Source organism: Struthio camelus, chromosome 1 (genome assembly GCF_040807025.1).
Source record: "Struthio camelus isolate bStrCam1 chromosome 1, bStrCam1.hap1, whole genome shotgun sequence".
Classification (NCBI taxonomy): domain Eukaryota; kingdom Metazoa; phylum Chordata; class Aves; order Struthioniformes; family Struthionidae; genus Struthio; species Struthio camelus.
Window position 1 is genome coordinate 198,552,638 of NC_090942.1, and position 17,859 is coordinate 198,570,496.

At 35.7% G+C, this 17,859-nt stretch overlaps 1 protein-coding gene across 5 annotated transcripts in view; it reads right to left on the minus strand.

Moving 5' to 3' along the window:
• The window catches only part of PDS5B (PDS5 cohesin associated factor B), a 116,030-nt gene that overhangs the window by 38,091 nt on the left and 60,080 nt on the right, over nucleotides 1-17,859 (minus strand). For all 5 annotated transcript variants that reach the window (XM_068930093.1, XM_068930094.1, XM_068930092.1 and 2 more), the window contains exons 14-22: nucleotides 17,193-17,274; nucleotides 9,791-9,839; nucleotides 8,354-8,493; nucleotides 8,158-8,273; nucleotides 6,568-6,673; nucleotides 4,321-4,481; nucleotides 3,577-3,700; nucleotides 2,582-2,740; nucleotides 1,687-1,755 (exon numbers count right to left, since the gene is read on the minus strand). In XM_068930093.1, coding sequence (XP_068786194.1) covers nucleotides 1,687-1,755; nucleotides 2,582-2,740; nucleotides 3,577-3,700; nucleotides 4,321-4,481; nucleotides 6,568-6,673; nucleotides 8,158-8,273; nucleotides 8,354-8,493; nucleotides 9,791-9,839; nucleotides 17,193-17,274 — 1,006 coding nt within the window. The remainder of the gene's footprint in view (nucleotides 1-1,686; nucleotides 1,756-2,581; nucleotides 2,741-3,576; nucleotides 3,701-4,320; nucleotides 4,482-6,567; nucleotides 6,674-8,157; nucleotides 8,274-8,353; nucleotides 8,494-9,790; nucleotides 9,840-17,192; nucleotides 17,275-17,859) is intronic.

Genomic DNA, 17,859 nt, shown 5'->3' on the forward strand with positions numbered 1-17,859 from the left:
CAGACACTCACATGCTAGGCATAAGAACACAAGTCTAACTCATACAATAATTATTCTAACTCATATTCAATAGTGTGCTGAAACATTTTTCTACAGGCATCACTTCATTTAGGCTGAACATCCAAAGATATGCCAGCCTATATCTATGTCTATTAGGTTGGACAATTCCTTCCAACCTAAATAAAGATGTACTTTTGTGTTGGGTCTTTCACCTGTTGTATTTAACAGTTATTATAAAACTATCAGCTTCTTCAGAAGTTTAATATAATCATTAAATATACTACACAGTTACATTACACAGGGGGAAAAAGATTTTCTAAACTAGATTAAAAAAAGATTACCTCGTCAACAAAGATCTGTTCATAGACTAATTGCGTGATTTGCAGTGCTCATTAAATATAGGCTTCATAGTGGTAATAACTGCTAATTAAATTTGTAGATCAATTTTCACCATAACCTGTTTTCACATGTCCACAAATGCTTCTTATAACTTTCAAGCTTGACTTCACCTTGCAATTTAAGATTTTCTACAAGCCAGTCCCCTTTCAACTAGCCAAATTCAACACAACAATACATTTTATAGAGATTTAGTTTTTTTAGTGATTTTGCAAAACTATATTTACTACTTCAAGTTACATGTGTAGTCACTGAATTTAAATCACTTCTACTTTAAACTAGTAGTTCACGCATTCAAAAACCTATGCATTCTTTTAATAGGTTTTGAAGTGTACAACTTATTTCTCTAGACTGTGCAACTACTGCACAAATAGGAAAAATACCCTTGCTCTAGTCAGATAAGCAGAGAGCCAATGCCAAACATAACTGAACATTTCCAATAACAACTTCTGTACCAAGCTGGAAATTTAAGTACTTACTAAATTGGCAGACAAGGCACCATTATGCTACAAAGAGTTTAACAAATCTGTGAGAGAAGGTAAAGAACTTAAAGAACTTTAAACTATCAGAGCATCTCTACTCAAAAGGCATAAAATTGAAACAGCTGCTATAATTAACTTTGTAACAGCATGCTGCAAAGTATGTGCATATTTCTAAATACAGAAGAAAACAAGAAAGCATAATCTACCTCTGTAGAAAGCAGATGTAGAATCTACTTTGTGAAGAAAGGCGATTAAAAAAAATTAAAAAGGAAAAGAAAAAGGATTTATTTTCTGCAGAGTAAGTCTATTTCTGATTGAGGAAAAAAACCCGGTTTTCTAGGTTTTTCTCTAATACACACCACTCTTCTCTGTGTACAATGTAGTATATTTACTCATTTGTGAAAACCGACAAATCCAAAAACAGCTTTTTCCTTATTCCAAGACAGCACTAAAAGTTTCTTGGTATGTCTTCAGAATCCCAATGAAAAGCATAAACTTTAAACAAAGTCTCTATAGTATTTAACTATTAAGTTAAACAGAAATAATTGTGATAATACCTGGTATACTTAACTGTTGCACACCAAACCTAGGACATAATAAAAATTCAGTAAGGTGTATATGCAAAGTTATTTACAAAATCTTCTCTCCTGGCATTCCTAGTTGTCTATTCTGATAGAGTCCTTAATTTAAAAAGGAGAAGCTGACAAGGAAATAAGAGAAAAGCAGCTGACACTTTTAGGAATCTTGAGATTTAATACATTAACTATTACATACACAATCATAGAAAGACACATTAAGTGCTACTTACTTTAACGAGTGTTTCAGGAGAAACTTCTTCATCTGGAACCCAAAGTTTTGTTGTCTTTTTCCCTGGAAGCTAAAGCAAATTTTACATTTTGTTATACTACTGATACTTTACTGAAACCTGCTGCAATCCCCTCTGTCTTTTTTGCCTCTATAAACAATACAGAAGCACTTACTGGTTAGCTTTATGTCTTCTCTATTTCATAAAAGTGACAAGCACAGAAGTGACGTAATATGCTTACCTCACCATCTAAATATCAGCAAATTTAATAGCAGTAAAACTTTGCAGTTTTTTAAATTATTATTTTCTGAAAACTGTGGCTTTAGAGTGCAAGATACATAATAGCTGTTGCTCTGAAAATAATGTTCATTTTCAATATCTACTGCACTGGGACCTCAAGTGCATAATTTTAGACAGTAAGCACCTCCTTAAATGTAGTTGGCAATGTATAAGTGTTTTGTAGCTTTATAATCACTATCGATGCAGAACTATCAAATAAATTAAGAATCACAGTCTTGCATTTAAACAGTGTATTTTAGTTTCAAATGCATCATACTTCCTAAAAATCACAACTTGCTTGTTCAAGGCAAGAGACAAAGTGAGGGAAGCCAATAACAAAATTTCTCATTTTTAATAAAGGGTAGGACACAGGTGATAGGTAATTTTGTAGTCATGACAACAATGACAAGTTAGTATTACCATCTTTTCTGTGCTGTGGACTTTCAGTTGGGTCAAATAATAGATGCAAAAGTAAAGAAAAATATATGCAAAAAACAGAAGCAGCAAGAGTTGGGTTTACGGGGTTTTGTTTTTCTTTTTTTAATACACGTACTTTACTTGCTGATTATCCTACAGCAGAAAAAGGGGAACCTTAAAACAAGATTTAAGAAATACTTACCCTGTCATTCATTAGCAAATCCTTAACAATAAAAGTGGCAACCAAAGATTTCAAAGGGGCAGCAAATTGCTCAGGTGCTAGCATGGCTATGTGGCCAATAGTAACCAATGGTGTAATGAGATGCTCAAAATTGCTTGGATCCAGACTCTTATGCAGCGGCTAGGATAAAGGCAATAAATTCAGATATTACTGATAAAATGTGTCTTATTAAAAGAAAAACAAAGCTCTGTACCAAATTGCTCACTCTAACAATTGTATTAACTGTCCATTAAACCCATCTATTTCCATTCCAGAAATGGAATCTTGAAAAAACTATTCTCATTTAGATTTAAGAAAACATTCATCAAACCTACAACAGGCTTTCTAGGAATCACAAGACAAGTCAAGAAGACAGACAGAAAATGCTAATCACATTTGGGAACAAAAGTTCAAAAAGTGGCAGTTCAAGCAGGACCTTTTCGAAAACAATATATTAAAAGGTATTTTCTTGTTGAAGAATTGGGCATGCTACATCTCAAGATGGCAATTTCAGTAATGAACTACGATTCATCCTTCAAGGTAAAAGGCTGATGGGCAGTTATAACCATAAAATCTGTTCAAGTAGTTTGTACCATAACGGTTTCCTGTAATTTCTGTAACCATTTAAACACTTCGTGCCAGTCCCAACGGGGGTGACAGATAGTGTTTCGTTCTTGTTTCCAAGAAAATTTTCCTGGTTCCAGCAGACAGTCTAACAGTTCTGTTTATTTGTTTTTATTATTTATATTTTTAAGCTGGCTAAAGTAAAACTAAGGAAGATGGATGACGGGACATTAAAAACACCCCCATTGCCAACATTTTTGAGGTCAAACTATATTGGGAATAAAGAGAGACAGAGAAAACGTCTCCTCTAAATTTGATACAACTAACTTACAATATGAATTGTCTCTTTGCTCCTTAGTTTATGTATGCAATATAAAGATTAATAAAAAGTAACTTAAGTATTTTCATCTTACCTCAAATATCTGTGCAAACTGTGTTTCTTTGCTGGAAAATATTGCATGGATGCAGTGAATGGCATACTTGGCCTGACGAGGGGGCCCTTTTTTAGCTTTATGATGCAACACTGGAAGCAAAGCACTAAAAAACAAGGAAGCTCTTCAAAAATTGGAAATGTTTAAAAATATTAAGCTAGCAGAAATGTAAATACACACACACACACACACACACACACATATAAAACAACACCTCTTCAAACTCGCTAGTTCTCCTGCATTTGGCAGCTTCTTTAAAGAAAGGAAAACGGGTTATTTGAATGGCTTGGAAGTAAAATAACTGTTTTTTGTCTATAAAAGTATTATAGGGCCACAAAAAATCTGCACAAGCTACTAAAATGCTTTTTGGGAAATATTCTTGTCTATTCATCTTCACTCTTGAATATTAAATTGCAAGGAACATTTTTACACTGCCATACACTTAATTTAGAGAAAAAGTGTACATGTAATTCTGAACGGCAATGATACAAATTAGAGTGGTATCAGTAACATGTCAGTTACCACTTTTTTGGGAGATATTTATTGCACATCTACCCCTCAAAAATGAGGGCATTTTAACAATCAAACTCTTTCCTGTTTTATCTGAAGTAATGCTTTTTCTCAAAAGAATGCAGGATAATAACGTAGCATGCAAAGGGAAAAATGAGAACTTCTAAAATCCCATACAATAAAGAACACTACTCAAACAATAAGATATACACTTACGATCTTATATGAGGAAAGTCTTCTTCGATTTTACTTCCTGTGTTTTTGAAAATTTGTAAAGCAGCTTCTGCCACTTTTTCATCATCCATTTTCAAGCAAGCCAGAAGAGACTCAAAAGTTTCAGCTGAATGAAATGAGATAGGGTGTGTAAATGACAGTACCTGCCAAAATAAAATGAATGTCACGTTAATATTTTTTGAAGGTCTATTTACACAGAACACTACATCAAGAGTTGCTTTCCACTGCCATTTTGGAGTATTTACAATAATCTGTCTGTTTTGGTCACATGATCCTTACTGCTCTTTTTTTTCTGTCAGTTTTGAGCACCTCCTAGACTTCTCCTAGTCTATACGTGATTTCACTGGTTTTAACTGACTTTTCCAGTCTCAATTTCTTCTCCTGTTATTGTGAGCCTGTACTTCTCAGTGGCTATATCTACATTAGCAAGCGCTGGGTTACAGTAGGTGCAGATCTTCAGAGAAATGTAATTGGTGCTAAGGAAGCAACATTCATACCATATTCTTTTCAGGGGTTTTGCTTCAGAGTAGCTCTGGTCTGACTGAACTCACTTTAGTTACTGCAGCACAAAGCATGCTCCTGAAGCATATTTCCTAGTTTTGTTTCTCCAAAAGGAATCTAGTTTCTCCAAAAGGAATCTAGTTTGTGTGCTCCCAGATTAATTAGCAAGGCAAATAAAGCAAGGTAAGCAGGACAATTAGAAAATTCACTTAAATACATTCCCAACTCAACTAAAATACTAATACAGATATACCCGTAATTATAGGATTACTAAGGATCTTCTTTCTCTTCCCAAAAAGTGCCATGCCACTTCATACGAACATATAGGTACCAACCTTGGATCCTTCTTTTAAATATATTGCCCTCCATGACACAACCCATTCTTACTCAAATTTCCTTTTGTGCTACTGGCTTCTCTCACTTTTATCTTAATGTGTATATTTAGCTAAAGACTCATCTACCCCTAGATGAGTCTACCAGGTCCTTAGTTGATCTAAGGCATTCTGAATACTTCAGCACTGGAGTCCTATGGATTCTGAAGTCTCCTAAATCAGTCTACAATTTTGGACATTTGTCAATACCATCACATAGCAGAGATGGTATGATGGCACAAACACCTCACTGTGCAAGTACAGGATAAGCTTGCACTATACAGCACTGGTAAAATCAACTTAATGGTTTTTACCTAATGTAAGTGAAATGAAAAACTCTATATAGTTGCATTTAAAGAGCTTCAGACTTCTAACAACATTTGTAAAAAAAAAAATGATCAGGCCTTTTCCTCATGGGAAAAAAGGGATAATATGAGGATAAGAGATCTCATATAGTGTCCTGGGGAATACATCTTGATGGGATTTGCTGTATTAACTGAATATCAACAAGGATTACACAGCCTAGAAATAAAGACAACCTTGATTTGTGTGGAACTCAGAAATACCCACAGCATTGTACAGATAAATAAGTATAGGTCCAGAAGTAGTATGACTACATTTAAACACTGCTGTGTTTGCATTAGTCAGTCCTACCCTTCAAAAGCATCACTGAACTGTTTAGGAGTCCAGTCTAACATCTTTGTACAATTATCACTGTTATTTCCAGTTCTGAGATGCTCACACAGAGCCAGAATAGGCATATCTGAATCCACAGCATATGCACAGATGCTACCACAAATCACTTTTTTTCTTTTTTTTTTTTTTAAATAATGAACACTATTGTAGCCAGCTGCGGGTGGGGAATGGGGAGAGGACACCAGAAACAAGTCACCTCACAACCAGCAGGCAAACCCACATAAGCATTGTTTATGACTACAACCTATATACATATTGAAAGCATAAGTTGTTACTCTAGTGACTGCACATACGTATGAAAGCACAAAAACAAACCCAGGACAGAAACCAGGAAAAAAATTCACATTCCAATGACCAAAGTTCAACTGCTGATATCACACTCACAAATACTTACAACTTTATACTTCAACTTTATTTCTAAATGATGGATAAAATAACCTTAATATCTGATGTATAAATGATGTTTAAAATAACCTTAAAATCACCTTAAATGTCCTATATAATGAGCATGGAGGGAGGAAAAAAAAGTGCATAATATTCCTTAGGGTAACTGCCACAATGATTACAACTGAAGATACCGAGTGCCAATTACAAATGCATTTTCAACTAAGTTGCTTTAGAAAGTTTTCACATGCTCACTGATCACCAACAGTATACTTGCCTTAAGCAATTCAAGACCTGCCCTGATTGCCTGATCAGTAGGTACACCCTCATCTTCATCATCAGCAGTTCCATCTATAGATTTATTTACTTGCTTGATAAGAGCACTGACGAGAAAAATAAAAGCACACTCTTACTACTGCAACTCCAGTCAATTTGACCACTTCATAAGTTTAAAACACAAGTTATTTAATAACTTATTTAAAGTATATAAAGCATAAGTTTATTATAAAATAAGTGCAAGTCAACTATATACATAATTCAGTTGTCCTCATCTCCCATCTAAATCAAAAGATCTTGAAATATTACTTTCAAAAATGTTTACCTATCATGAATTAGGAGCTATATATACACCTTGCTCTGGAAGGATGACCAAAAGAAGGAAACAATTTGAGTATTACCCGTAACAAATTCAGACAAGAGTCTTGTTGAGGTTACTAGCCACTATGAATGCTTATAATTGATGGAAAATAACCATTAAAAATGTTTAGCTTATAACTAAGAGGCAAAATAACTGTTAAAAAGCTGCGGTAGGAGTTGACAAGAAATTTAAAAGACTTATCTCCTCCATATTTCACATTGACAGTAACACTTGTTTTTTCTTACACTGTACCCTAAGAAGGGAAATGGTGATTACCAGACTAAGCCTATTAGCAAGTGATGTAGGCAGCTTCTCCAATAAGGAATGAACAATATTCAGAGTATTTCTTCAGCGCACACTGGAAATGCTATTTATAACCACTGGTAGTAACACAAGGGAGAGATCTCCTAGTCAGTCTTTTGTCTTTTTTTCCCCATCCCTAACTGGACAAAAATTACCTCTTATGAAAAAACAATTTTAAGCAGTCTGATAGTAGCAAAACTGAAGCAGAAATTTAGTGGAAACTTGAAAAGTTGGGAAAACACTAATTCCGTGGCAAAATTAAGAATAACTGCATTTTTACTACTTAAGTTTACTAATAATGTTTCTGAAGTAGATTTTAAATGAAATCTCAAGGCTCCATTATGTTATATATATGACAGGAAAAAACTGAAAAGCTCAAGTTAACTACTACAGCTGGAATTAACAGATAAGAATTTACCAGTATTTAGAACCAGTTCTCTCTAATAAGCTATCATACATCTCAAATCAGGCTAAAATAACCACTTCACCCATTACTTTTTACTTATTACTTTACCAGCTTACTCTTCCTTAAAAACTTAAAACCTTACTTAAATTACTGTTTAAGTCACTGTGATCTACCATCCCAGGTGGAGAGTTTTAACAAAGCTTTTGAAAAGCTAAGGACAGACATTTATTTTAAAATAACCAAGTTACTCGCAAAGCAAACTTCCCCAGTCAGCAACCGATCCTTTTTTTCCTGAAAGTTCCTTCTAGTTGTGCTGAACGACAAACTAATTTTTTGTGCTGCTGCACTCTGAACGAGGACGCAAAAACTTCTAAGCAAGGGGAAAAAAAAGAAGAAAATACTGAAGGTCACTAGTCTTTAAAAAAAATTTTTTCCACCTAATCCGTTACTGGTTGTGCTTAAAGGTAAAATTAGAAACTCCTAGTTCAAATTCAGTGATCTACAGCCATACAAAAACATACCTGATGGATTCAGTATCAATGTGAACAGGAGCAATTCTCTCCAGAAGAAACTTTATCATTTCCAGGAAAGGATTTGTTGGTTGTTTTGGGTTGCCCAACTTCTTTGTAATTTCCCTCTGCAACATAAATTTCAATTACATTAAATAATCAATTTAGTTCCAAAAATATTCATAAATATTTTAAGTGCTATTCTTACCACACATCCTTCAGCCTGTTTGCAAGAACATGTTGGGCTCACAAGCATTTCTAACTGACTTCTTATTTTTTCATCATCTTCTAGAACTTGTGTGAACTTCTTCATGAAATCTTGAGCTTTGCCTGGATCAGGAAGGTTTCCTTTAAATAAGCAAAGGAAATGACTATTTATTTTAATAAGTATCAGTATTGTTAAGTTACACAAGTTTGAAAATTCACATGTGCATGCACACATGCTTTCTTGGCAAGCAAACCAAAAAGAAGGGAGGAAAAACCCACAAATATCCCTAACTCATATAGATGTATCTATGAGAATACCTCTTTCATAAAATTGCCATACTTGCAGACCTCCTCCCCTGGCTATTACATTGGTCTCCCTTTGCATTCCCCTTCCCTCAAGCTCCTTACTCACGTTTCCATCATATTCACCAAGGCTTCTTGGTCCTTTTAAAAACATTAACAGCTGAAGTTGACCTCAGAATCTCTATAAGCAACAATACAAAACCAATTCTCCACAGAAAGATATACTAAGTACGTATCAGTCCCTGATATGGCAAGCATTTAAAAAAAAAAAAAAACACACCCACCCACAAACAAGAGTATTTTTGCTAAATTACTCCTCCACTAAACCTAAACTGTCTACATCTGGCTTGCAATATGAAAAAATTATAAGAACACATATCTTATATAGTACATTAATTTTATATTTAACTATACATTCACAGGATAATCTACTGACAAAAGTATCAATATAATGTTTACGATGCTTCATGTTTTTGGTACAGTATGTGTTAAGCAAAGTTGGCACAGACAATAGTATGAAACTATAGGATAGTTTGTTGAAAATAAGTTTTACTAAATATTTGCTTTGTTGATTTTTGTTTTTGAAAATGCAAGCTAGAACCAAAGGAATCAGAACAGTTACAAAGTGATCAGCTTTTATATTACAAATAAAAAGGAAAAAAAATGTTTGGGACATGGTTGAAAACAGCAGCAACATTCAGCTTTTCTCAAGATACTTGCAAAAATACACATATCCTTAAGTAGTATCTTTTTTGTCAAAATAACAGTTTGTGTTAAAAAAAGTTAATAGCTAGTTCAATATTAGTTAACGTTAGTTAACATATATACATTCTATGATAAATGCTGGAATAGATGCTATTAAATTGAGACCATCTACATTTTGAATTAATCAACAACAGTTAGAAATACAGCCAAAGTATCATATGATAAGCTTCATGACTGGAAATATTTTATAATAAGGAATTAATTCTGCTTATAGGTATCTTGATAATTCTCCAAAACATACTGCTATATTATGATTATCAACATCTGTTATAAAAGTGCATAAACTCATTTCAAATGATTTTAAAAGAGGAAAGCAATATATTTCAACAGTATTTTTTAAACAATTCTTAATATACATATGCTGACTTACTTGTTATAACCATCACTTTTGAGAATATAGCTTTACTGCTGGCATCTGTCTGCAAGGTCAAAATAAAAGAACGTATTAAGTATGTATTTCCACTTGAATACAGTAAGCAATATTCCATAATGCTGTATTATCAGCAAGTCAGCCGCTATCATTTGGCTAGTACATGAGTATATTAGCAATTAAAAAGCACCACTGGTACAATGGTTAATGCTGGATAGTTATAAGTAAAACATGAATCTCACCTACAGTAACACTCTCTGCCTCACATAGCTGTACATAAAATATTTTTTATTTCTTCTTTATTTACTATGTATTTTATGAACAGGGCAAATGATTTTTTCCTATAACAGTGTTTTCCATATAAAGGCTTTTGTTTTTAAATAAAAAATGAACAGCAAGCATTAAATTCACTTTATCTTCTTGTTCACATCTTGATTCTAAATAGTCTCAGCAGTAGTTCCCACCTTACTGTAAAGAATGGAGCAAATCAATATTAAGACTATTGCTACTGTTAAGCTGAACACGGAAGACGGGATAGCAGTGTACTTATGAAAATAACAACTAGGGACCATGGCAACAGTAAAATATGAAACTATAATTGCATTTCAAAATATCAGTGAAGCCTGGATTTCAGTGAAACTCTCTCTGATCAAAAATTGTCCAATAGCTCCTCACAAGCATAGTAAATGACACAGACTTTTATCTCAATGTTTTTTCTTATGTTGCCAATTCTTTGGGTATATGATTTCAAAATCTACATCAAAAGTCCATCTTAACAATCAGTTCCCTTTAAAATGGAAACAAAACAGAAGAGGAAAAAAATTAGGTCATGTCAAACTACCAAACTACACAGTAAACCATTTTCTGTAGGAGAATACGTTTCTTATAAGTAAAGTAAGCTTTATAAGTAAAGTAAGCTTTAACACCTTAATCATTTTCATAAAAGTGTTCTAAGCTGGACAAAAGAAAAAACAAATTGAAATCCTTCACCGTTGTGTAAAAATAAGTGCTGTCAAACAACTCTGAAATTCTCATTCATAAGTAGGATGAAAATGGCAAATGGGAAAATTTACGCTTGCAGCAACAGAGTCAAAAGTACACAGACCTAAAAGCTTCCAAATCATAATGAAAACAGCTCTTTTGCTGAACAACTTCTGAAAGAGTAACCTTGATGAGATAGCTTACAAAGGCTTCATAAATGTAAGTTGCATCAATTATGGCCTACAACTACCAAATGACATTCCTCTGGGCAAAATTTTAAATAAGAGCACAAGCACTGTTTATGAGCTTTCATTCAAAAATAACGTAAAGATCAGTGCTTAGCTACCATTGCTAGCATTCTTTGAGAGAACTTCTTTTGTAACAGAAAAAATTATAATTTTTAGGCTTGCCCATTATCAAACACCTTTAAAAAACAACACAAAAACCAGATCATCTCAGAAAGGAGGCTCACTATTGCAGGAAAAAAAAGCTTTTCATAACAAAGTACTTAAAAGGAGGCAAATAAAGACCTAAGCTGGGCCTCTTCCTCAGGTTCGCATCAGGAAACAACCAGTAAGACGTAATGCTGCAAGACAAAACTTTATTTTCTCTCAGAAGGCTTAAAACTATTATGGAGGAGCAATGAAAATATCCAAGACAGAAGTTAAAGTCTTGTTCAAGCAAATCTAATTTCTTTGTGTTTTAATAATGAAAATTGCCTATAAATTCCAACTATAAGGTTCAAATAAGCCATAATTGGCTCTGGAGACAACAAAACGATTAAATATTACAATAACTTTGGCCAACACACAGAAGAGCTTATTTCCAGAGAAGTATCCTTCAATCTTTTTCAATTCTCAGAGTAAACGTCTATGTCCTAGACTAGATACCAGGACAGAAAATAAAATTTTAAGTTCTAACATATTTACACACTTGCATTTTTAGACCCACACACGCCAAAAAAAGGAAAATAAATTAATTAGACAATATTGTGTTTGCAAACATTGCAAGAGTTTCCACCTGCAGTCTTGGAAAGATCAGAATAAAGTAAAAATATAGCATGAGATTAAGATAAATGATGTTTACAGTGAGCACGATCTCTATCTTGTCATGTGGTCACCTGGAACATAATTCCAGTCATTGAGCAAGTCTACAGAACTTCAAGTCACTTTCTAGCAGTGAAAGAATGCTATCATTCTGAGGAAACGTTGGCTGTCACAGTTTAACTGGCATGATGAGAAATGAAAAAAAAAAAAAAAAAACACATTCTCCCCCCCCCCCCCCCCCCCACAAAAGTCACATCAAGCCTGGTCTACAGAATTAAACAGAGAGAGAATGTCCATTTTTCTTATGAGTAAAAATAGGAGCAAAAATATCAAGAGTAGTATTGTGCAGTTCCTTTGCTTCTGACTGATTTGGTCATTTAAAACTGGCTAAAGCTTCCAGTATAACGGCTCTTAAGTTGACCAAACTGTTAATCAGTCACCCAAACATGAAATAACCTGAGTCAGAAGTATTCTTATAACTTCTGAACATGACAGATTAAAGATGATCAAGGAATATTTCTTTTTAGAAGATCGATTATGGCTTTTCATCAACATGATCTTGGATTCATGATATGGAAAAACAGCAGCAGAGTTGCAGCAAACAAAGTTTATACCTTTACCATAGACAGAACAGTTGTCACCCACTTTCCCACATGTGAACAGGCAACTTTTATTATTTCATTTAAGTCTATATTATTGCCATATGAGAACAAGATAAGCTGTGAATTACGCTTTTGCCCTTCAGTACAGGAACTCATTTTAAAGGAAAGTTTGATGTCTATTCTATCCTAGATAAGGAAAAGTTATGATCAACAGAAACGGAAAGTTTCTTAACAGACTTCCAAGACAGCTTGCCTGATTTTTCCAAGACAGCTTGCCTGCCTTTGCTTCAGTCTTTACTGCTAAAGGTCAGTCCTCAGGAATGCCTGACCCTGGGGACAAGAGGGGAAGGCTGAAGAAAGGAAGACCCTCCCTTGGTGGAGGAGGACCGGGTTAGAGATCATTTGTCCAAACGTGACATCCATAAATGCATGGGCCCTGATGGGATGCACCCAGGAGTGCTGAGGGAGGTGGTGGATGTTGTTGCTAGGCCACTCCCCAGGACTTTCCCCTTGGAAAGGTCCTGGAGAACAGGAGAGGTGCCTGAGGACTGGAAGAGAGCCAGTGTCACCCCAGTCTTCAAGAAGAGCAAGGAGGTGAACCTGTCATCCCTGGAAAGGTGATGGAACAGCTCCTCCCGGAGGTCCCCACTAACGGAGGTCCCGAAGGTCCCCCACAGCCTTCTGTGATGGAATGACTGGCATGGTAGATGAGGGGAGAGCAGTGGGTGCTGTCTCCCTGGACTTCTGCAAGGCTTTTGACACTGTCTCCCATCACATCCTCCTAGGCAGGCTCAGGAAGTGTAGGTTGGATGAGTAGATAGTGAGGTGGCTTGAGAACTGGCTGGATGGCAGAGTTCAGAGGGTTGTGATCAGCATTGCAGAGTCTAGTTGGAGGCCTATATCTAGCAGTGTCCCCTAGCACTCAGTCCTGGGTCCAGTCTTGTTCCATGAATTCATCGATGACCTGGAGGAAGGGACAGAGTGCACCCTCAGCAAGTTTGCTGATGACATGAAACTGGGGGGAGTGGCTGACCCACCAGAAGGCTGTGCTGCCATTCAGAGGGACCTGGACAGGCTGGAGAGCTGGGCAGAGAGGAACCTCCTGACATTCAACAAAGGCAAGTGCAGGGTTCTGCACCTGGGGAGGAATAAGCCCATGCCAGCAGGACAGGCTGGGGGTTGACCTGCTGGAAAGCAGCTCTGCCGAGAAGGACCTGGGAGTGCTGGTGGAGAACAAGTTAAGCATGAGGCAGCAGTGTGCCCTTGTGGCCAAGAAGGCCAATGGTATGCTGGGGGTGCATGAGGCAAGAGTGTTGCCAGCAGGTGGAGGGAGGTGATCCTGCCCCTCTCCTGAGCCCTGGGGAGGCCTCACCTGGAGTCCTGTGTCCAATGCTGGGCTCCCCAGTACAAGAGAGACATGGCCCTACTGGAGAGAGTCCAGCGGAGGGCTACAAAGAGGCTGAGGGGCCTGGAGCGTCTCTCCTCTGAGGAAAAGCTGCGAGAGCTGGGCCTGTTCAGCCTGGAGAAGAGAAGGCTGAGAGGGGATCTGATCAGTGTATACAAGTATCTGAAGGGAGGGTGTCAAGACGATGGGGCCAGACTCTTCTCCGTGGTGCCCAGCGACAGGACAAGAGGCAATGGGCACAAACTGAAACAGAGAGGAAGTTCCATCTGAACAGGAGGAGAAACTTCTTTGCTGTGAGGGTGACAGAGCACTGGAAGAGGTTTCCCAGAGAGGTAGTGGAGCCTCCTTCCCTGGAGATACTCAAAACCTGCCTGGACAGGATCCTGTGCAGCATGGTCTAGAGGACCCTGCTTGAGCAGGGGGGATTGGACTAGATGATCTCCAGAGGTCCCTTCCAACCTAAACGATTCTGTGATTTACCTGAAACTAGGCTACAAATCTTGCTGAAAGCTGCGGAAGAACAAAAAAATAATTCAATCCATACCACCTCACTTTTCCGAAATTGCTGGAGTTTTAAGTTCTTTTGACAAGAAAAAGCAAAATAAAACCAAACCAAAAACCTTTCTTTCACTCTTCCAAAATCTCACATACTTCCAAATACTTTCAAAACACTTCAGGCCAAACACGTTATCTCAAATTAAACATCTTTTCTGCAAGATATAAATAAAGCAATGCTCATCTGTCTATCCAGAAATGGGCAACACCACCACGATCTGTGCATAATAAGTTAAGCGGCTGGTTTCAGGACAGATTGAAAGAGCGAAGTTTCTTATAGCTATATTAACAACCCCAGGAAATAAAGCAGAATTAAAAATAAGTCAAAAGTAGAAAGCCATTCTATACTGCTCTATTTTCAGAAGTTTGTCCGGACAAGGCAGCAGGAGGAACGGAAGGAGAACAAACTAAAAATTAGGAAGAATCTTCAGCAGTTAAATAGCAGAAAAACATAAGGAAAAAGAACCAGTACCATTTTATGTTTAGAGTGGAGAATCAGAAGTAATTAACAAGAGCAAAGACACAGCACTTACCCTGGAACACAGGAAAAAACCTGAAGTCTTTCACTAAATACCCAAAAGGTTTAAGATGAGAATAAACAGTGGACTGAAAGAAGTCAAAGATTTAGAATCACAGAACAATTTACGTTGGAAGTGACAACAGCAGGTCACCTACTTGAACCACATACTCAAAACGGGGCCAGCTTAGACCAGGTCGCTCTGGGCCATGTCTAGTTGACGTTTGTGTATTTCCAAGGATGGAGATTTCATAACTTCTCTGGACAACCTGTTCCAGTATTTGATTACCCTCACTGCAATTTTTTTTCCCCTAATATCTAATCAGAATTTGTTTGTGACAACCTCTGTATGTTGCTTCTTGTCCTACCGCTGATCATCTTCAAGATAGTTCTCACAAACCCTACGCTTGCCTCAGGGACAACACTTACAGGATAAAAATCAACAACTAAGTCGTCATGATTAAGTGGAGAAATTAATGCAAAGTGAAAAAGTACATATGGTAATAATGTTAAGCTATACTCTAAAACTTTACTAGTTCATTTCAACTTTGTCTCCTGAAAATTTAAAAACAAAAAAGTCAGAATGGCTAAGGAATATTTCTCTCAAGATTATTACCACCTTCACTGTTTAGATTCTTGCCCTCTTCAGTTTCAGTGTGATTATGAAAACATACACTTAATTGGGGGGGGGGGGGGGGAGGTGTCCACAACATATGCAAACTATCACAGTGAGAGAAGTTTTGCTTAAAATAGTTAAGCATATCAGACTATCATAAGCCCTCTGACATTCTCACAGGAAGTCCTGTTACTCAAAAATATTTAGGCTTAGCGAATTAGTACTTAAGAGTGAGATAAGATGCTGATGTTGGCATCTATTACAACTAGATGTTTCATTCCATGTCATATCAGGTGCTTTCTCAGTTGTAAAATACTATCATTACATCTCTCTGAAAACCAAAGGGAGAAAGCTGAAATTTCACTTTCAACTGAAAAGTAGAAAATGCTAAGAAACTAATTCAAGTTCTAGATTATGCATATGTGTATTTAGATTAGACAAGGAATATAAGCAATAATTGTTAAAATTATTTAAATAATATCACTGAAACAGGAGGAAGTATTACTGTATGTGCAATTACTGCACTGACAATTTAATATGGTACTAAAACATATTTTAAATGCACTAAATCAAAATTAGGCGTTTCACTGCAATCAATTTCATTATAACTATGATAGGATTGAAATAGTAAGGGATTAATTTTGATTTGATGGGTCCTCTTCTATCTGCAAAACAGCAGCATTTCCAAGCAGACACATTAGATACTACAACCACACTTCTAAAAATGCAGTTACTACCATATCTTCCTGTTCAGGTTATTTCAGTAAATAGATAATTTAGCTGTAACACTGCATTAAATTTATCTGTGGTATGTAAGCATATGCTCATATAAAAGATAAAATGACAAATATATGAATAGCAGCATGGCAACGCTTTATAGCATACACTACTTCTTCTCAAAACAGCACCAACAGATTAAAGTTAAGTTCTACTCCCATTCCAAATCATAGCCATCATTTTTATGTTCCACCAGTTTTCAACATGAGTACATGAGTTTTGCGTTTTTGTCCACAAATAACAAAAGTCAGTTCTATTTAACTACAGGAATATACTAAGACATACCCAAAACAAATCTGAGTTTTACTTTTTTGTAATATCATAAGTCCTCTAAAAATGCTACTTTTTTTCTACTGAGTAAATTTTCTGGACAAAGAATTTAACTGTAGTCTGATATTTTCAACACAACATTTAAGAAGTTTCCAAAGAGGAAGAAAATCAAGCCACTTGCTGGGATAAAAATATTCTTTCTTTTTTTTTTTTTTAATGTTACTAACCATGTATAAGATCAATTAAGATACAGTAATTTTTAAAAATAATTACATAGTTTGGCAATCAAAAATAAACTTGCTGTTTTTTCTTTGATTTTCAAGAACCAGAACAATCCGGGCAAGATGTAGGTCTCAAACATGAAGAGGAAGTATTTCAATAACAAAGGACTGACAGTCTTTAAAAATTTCTAACCAATCCTAACTTTTCACTCTTACTGAACAAAAATATACACATTTCCTACTGCATGCATAGTCTAGCGGAATTTCAGTTAAAATTCAAAATATTTCATATCTATCATTAAGAATAAGCTTGAAATACTTGATCAAATGGCAATTTTCTCTGGAAAGAAATAGGATATTATTTTAAATAAAACTGTATATTAACTGGGGAATAAAGGCAAACTAAACTCACTTTAGGCTGTTTTATCAGATCAACTAAATCCTTTACTTGATGTCGTAGCAGATTCTGACATTTCCACATTTCATTCAATGCTCTAAGGAAAAAAAAATAGGAAAAAACATAAATGTATATTTGTATAAAATCAGAAAATAGTTGTCAAAGTTTTCTATTCAATAACAAAATTGTCCAGTAACAGCCTTTAAATTCTTTTCAACTTCAGACTCAGGAAAAGTGTTTATCATCTGAAATTTCATTGCTCTGTGTGTGTCAAAGTCTAAAATGCTTCCTACTGGAGTGATATGAAATTGGTCAAATTAGACTGGAAAGAAGTGAGATTTTGAAATGAGTTTCATTTCAGATGCCTAAATACATTGACTTGAAATGGAGGAAGCAAACTGCTATGTCTGGCCTATAAAGAACTGATTTGTACAAGTCTGCAATCACTCTTTTAAAAACTTTCCAAGGACTAGGATAAAGTAGATGTTTAAGATCTTTATCATCAAAATAACGTCTTCCTTGCATACAAAAGGCAGCTAGTCGATCAACAAATAGTGACGCGTGAACAAGACTGGACTTGTAAAAAGGGCGTTAGAGACATCGCACAAAATGTAAATTGGAACACTTTCTAGAAAAAATGACCTGTCTTAAAGAAAAAGAAATAGTATGGTTTGAACAACTT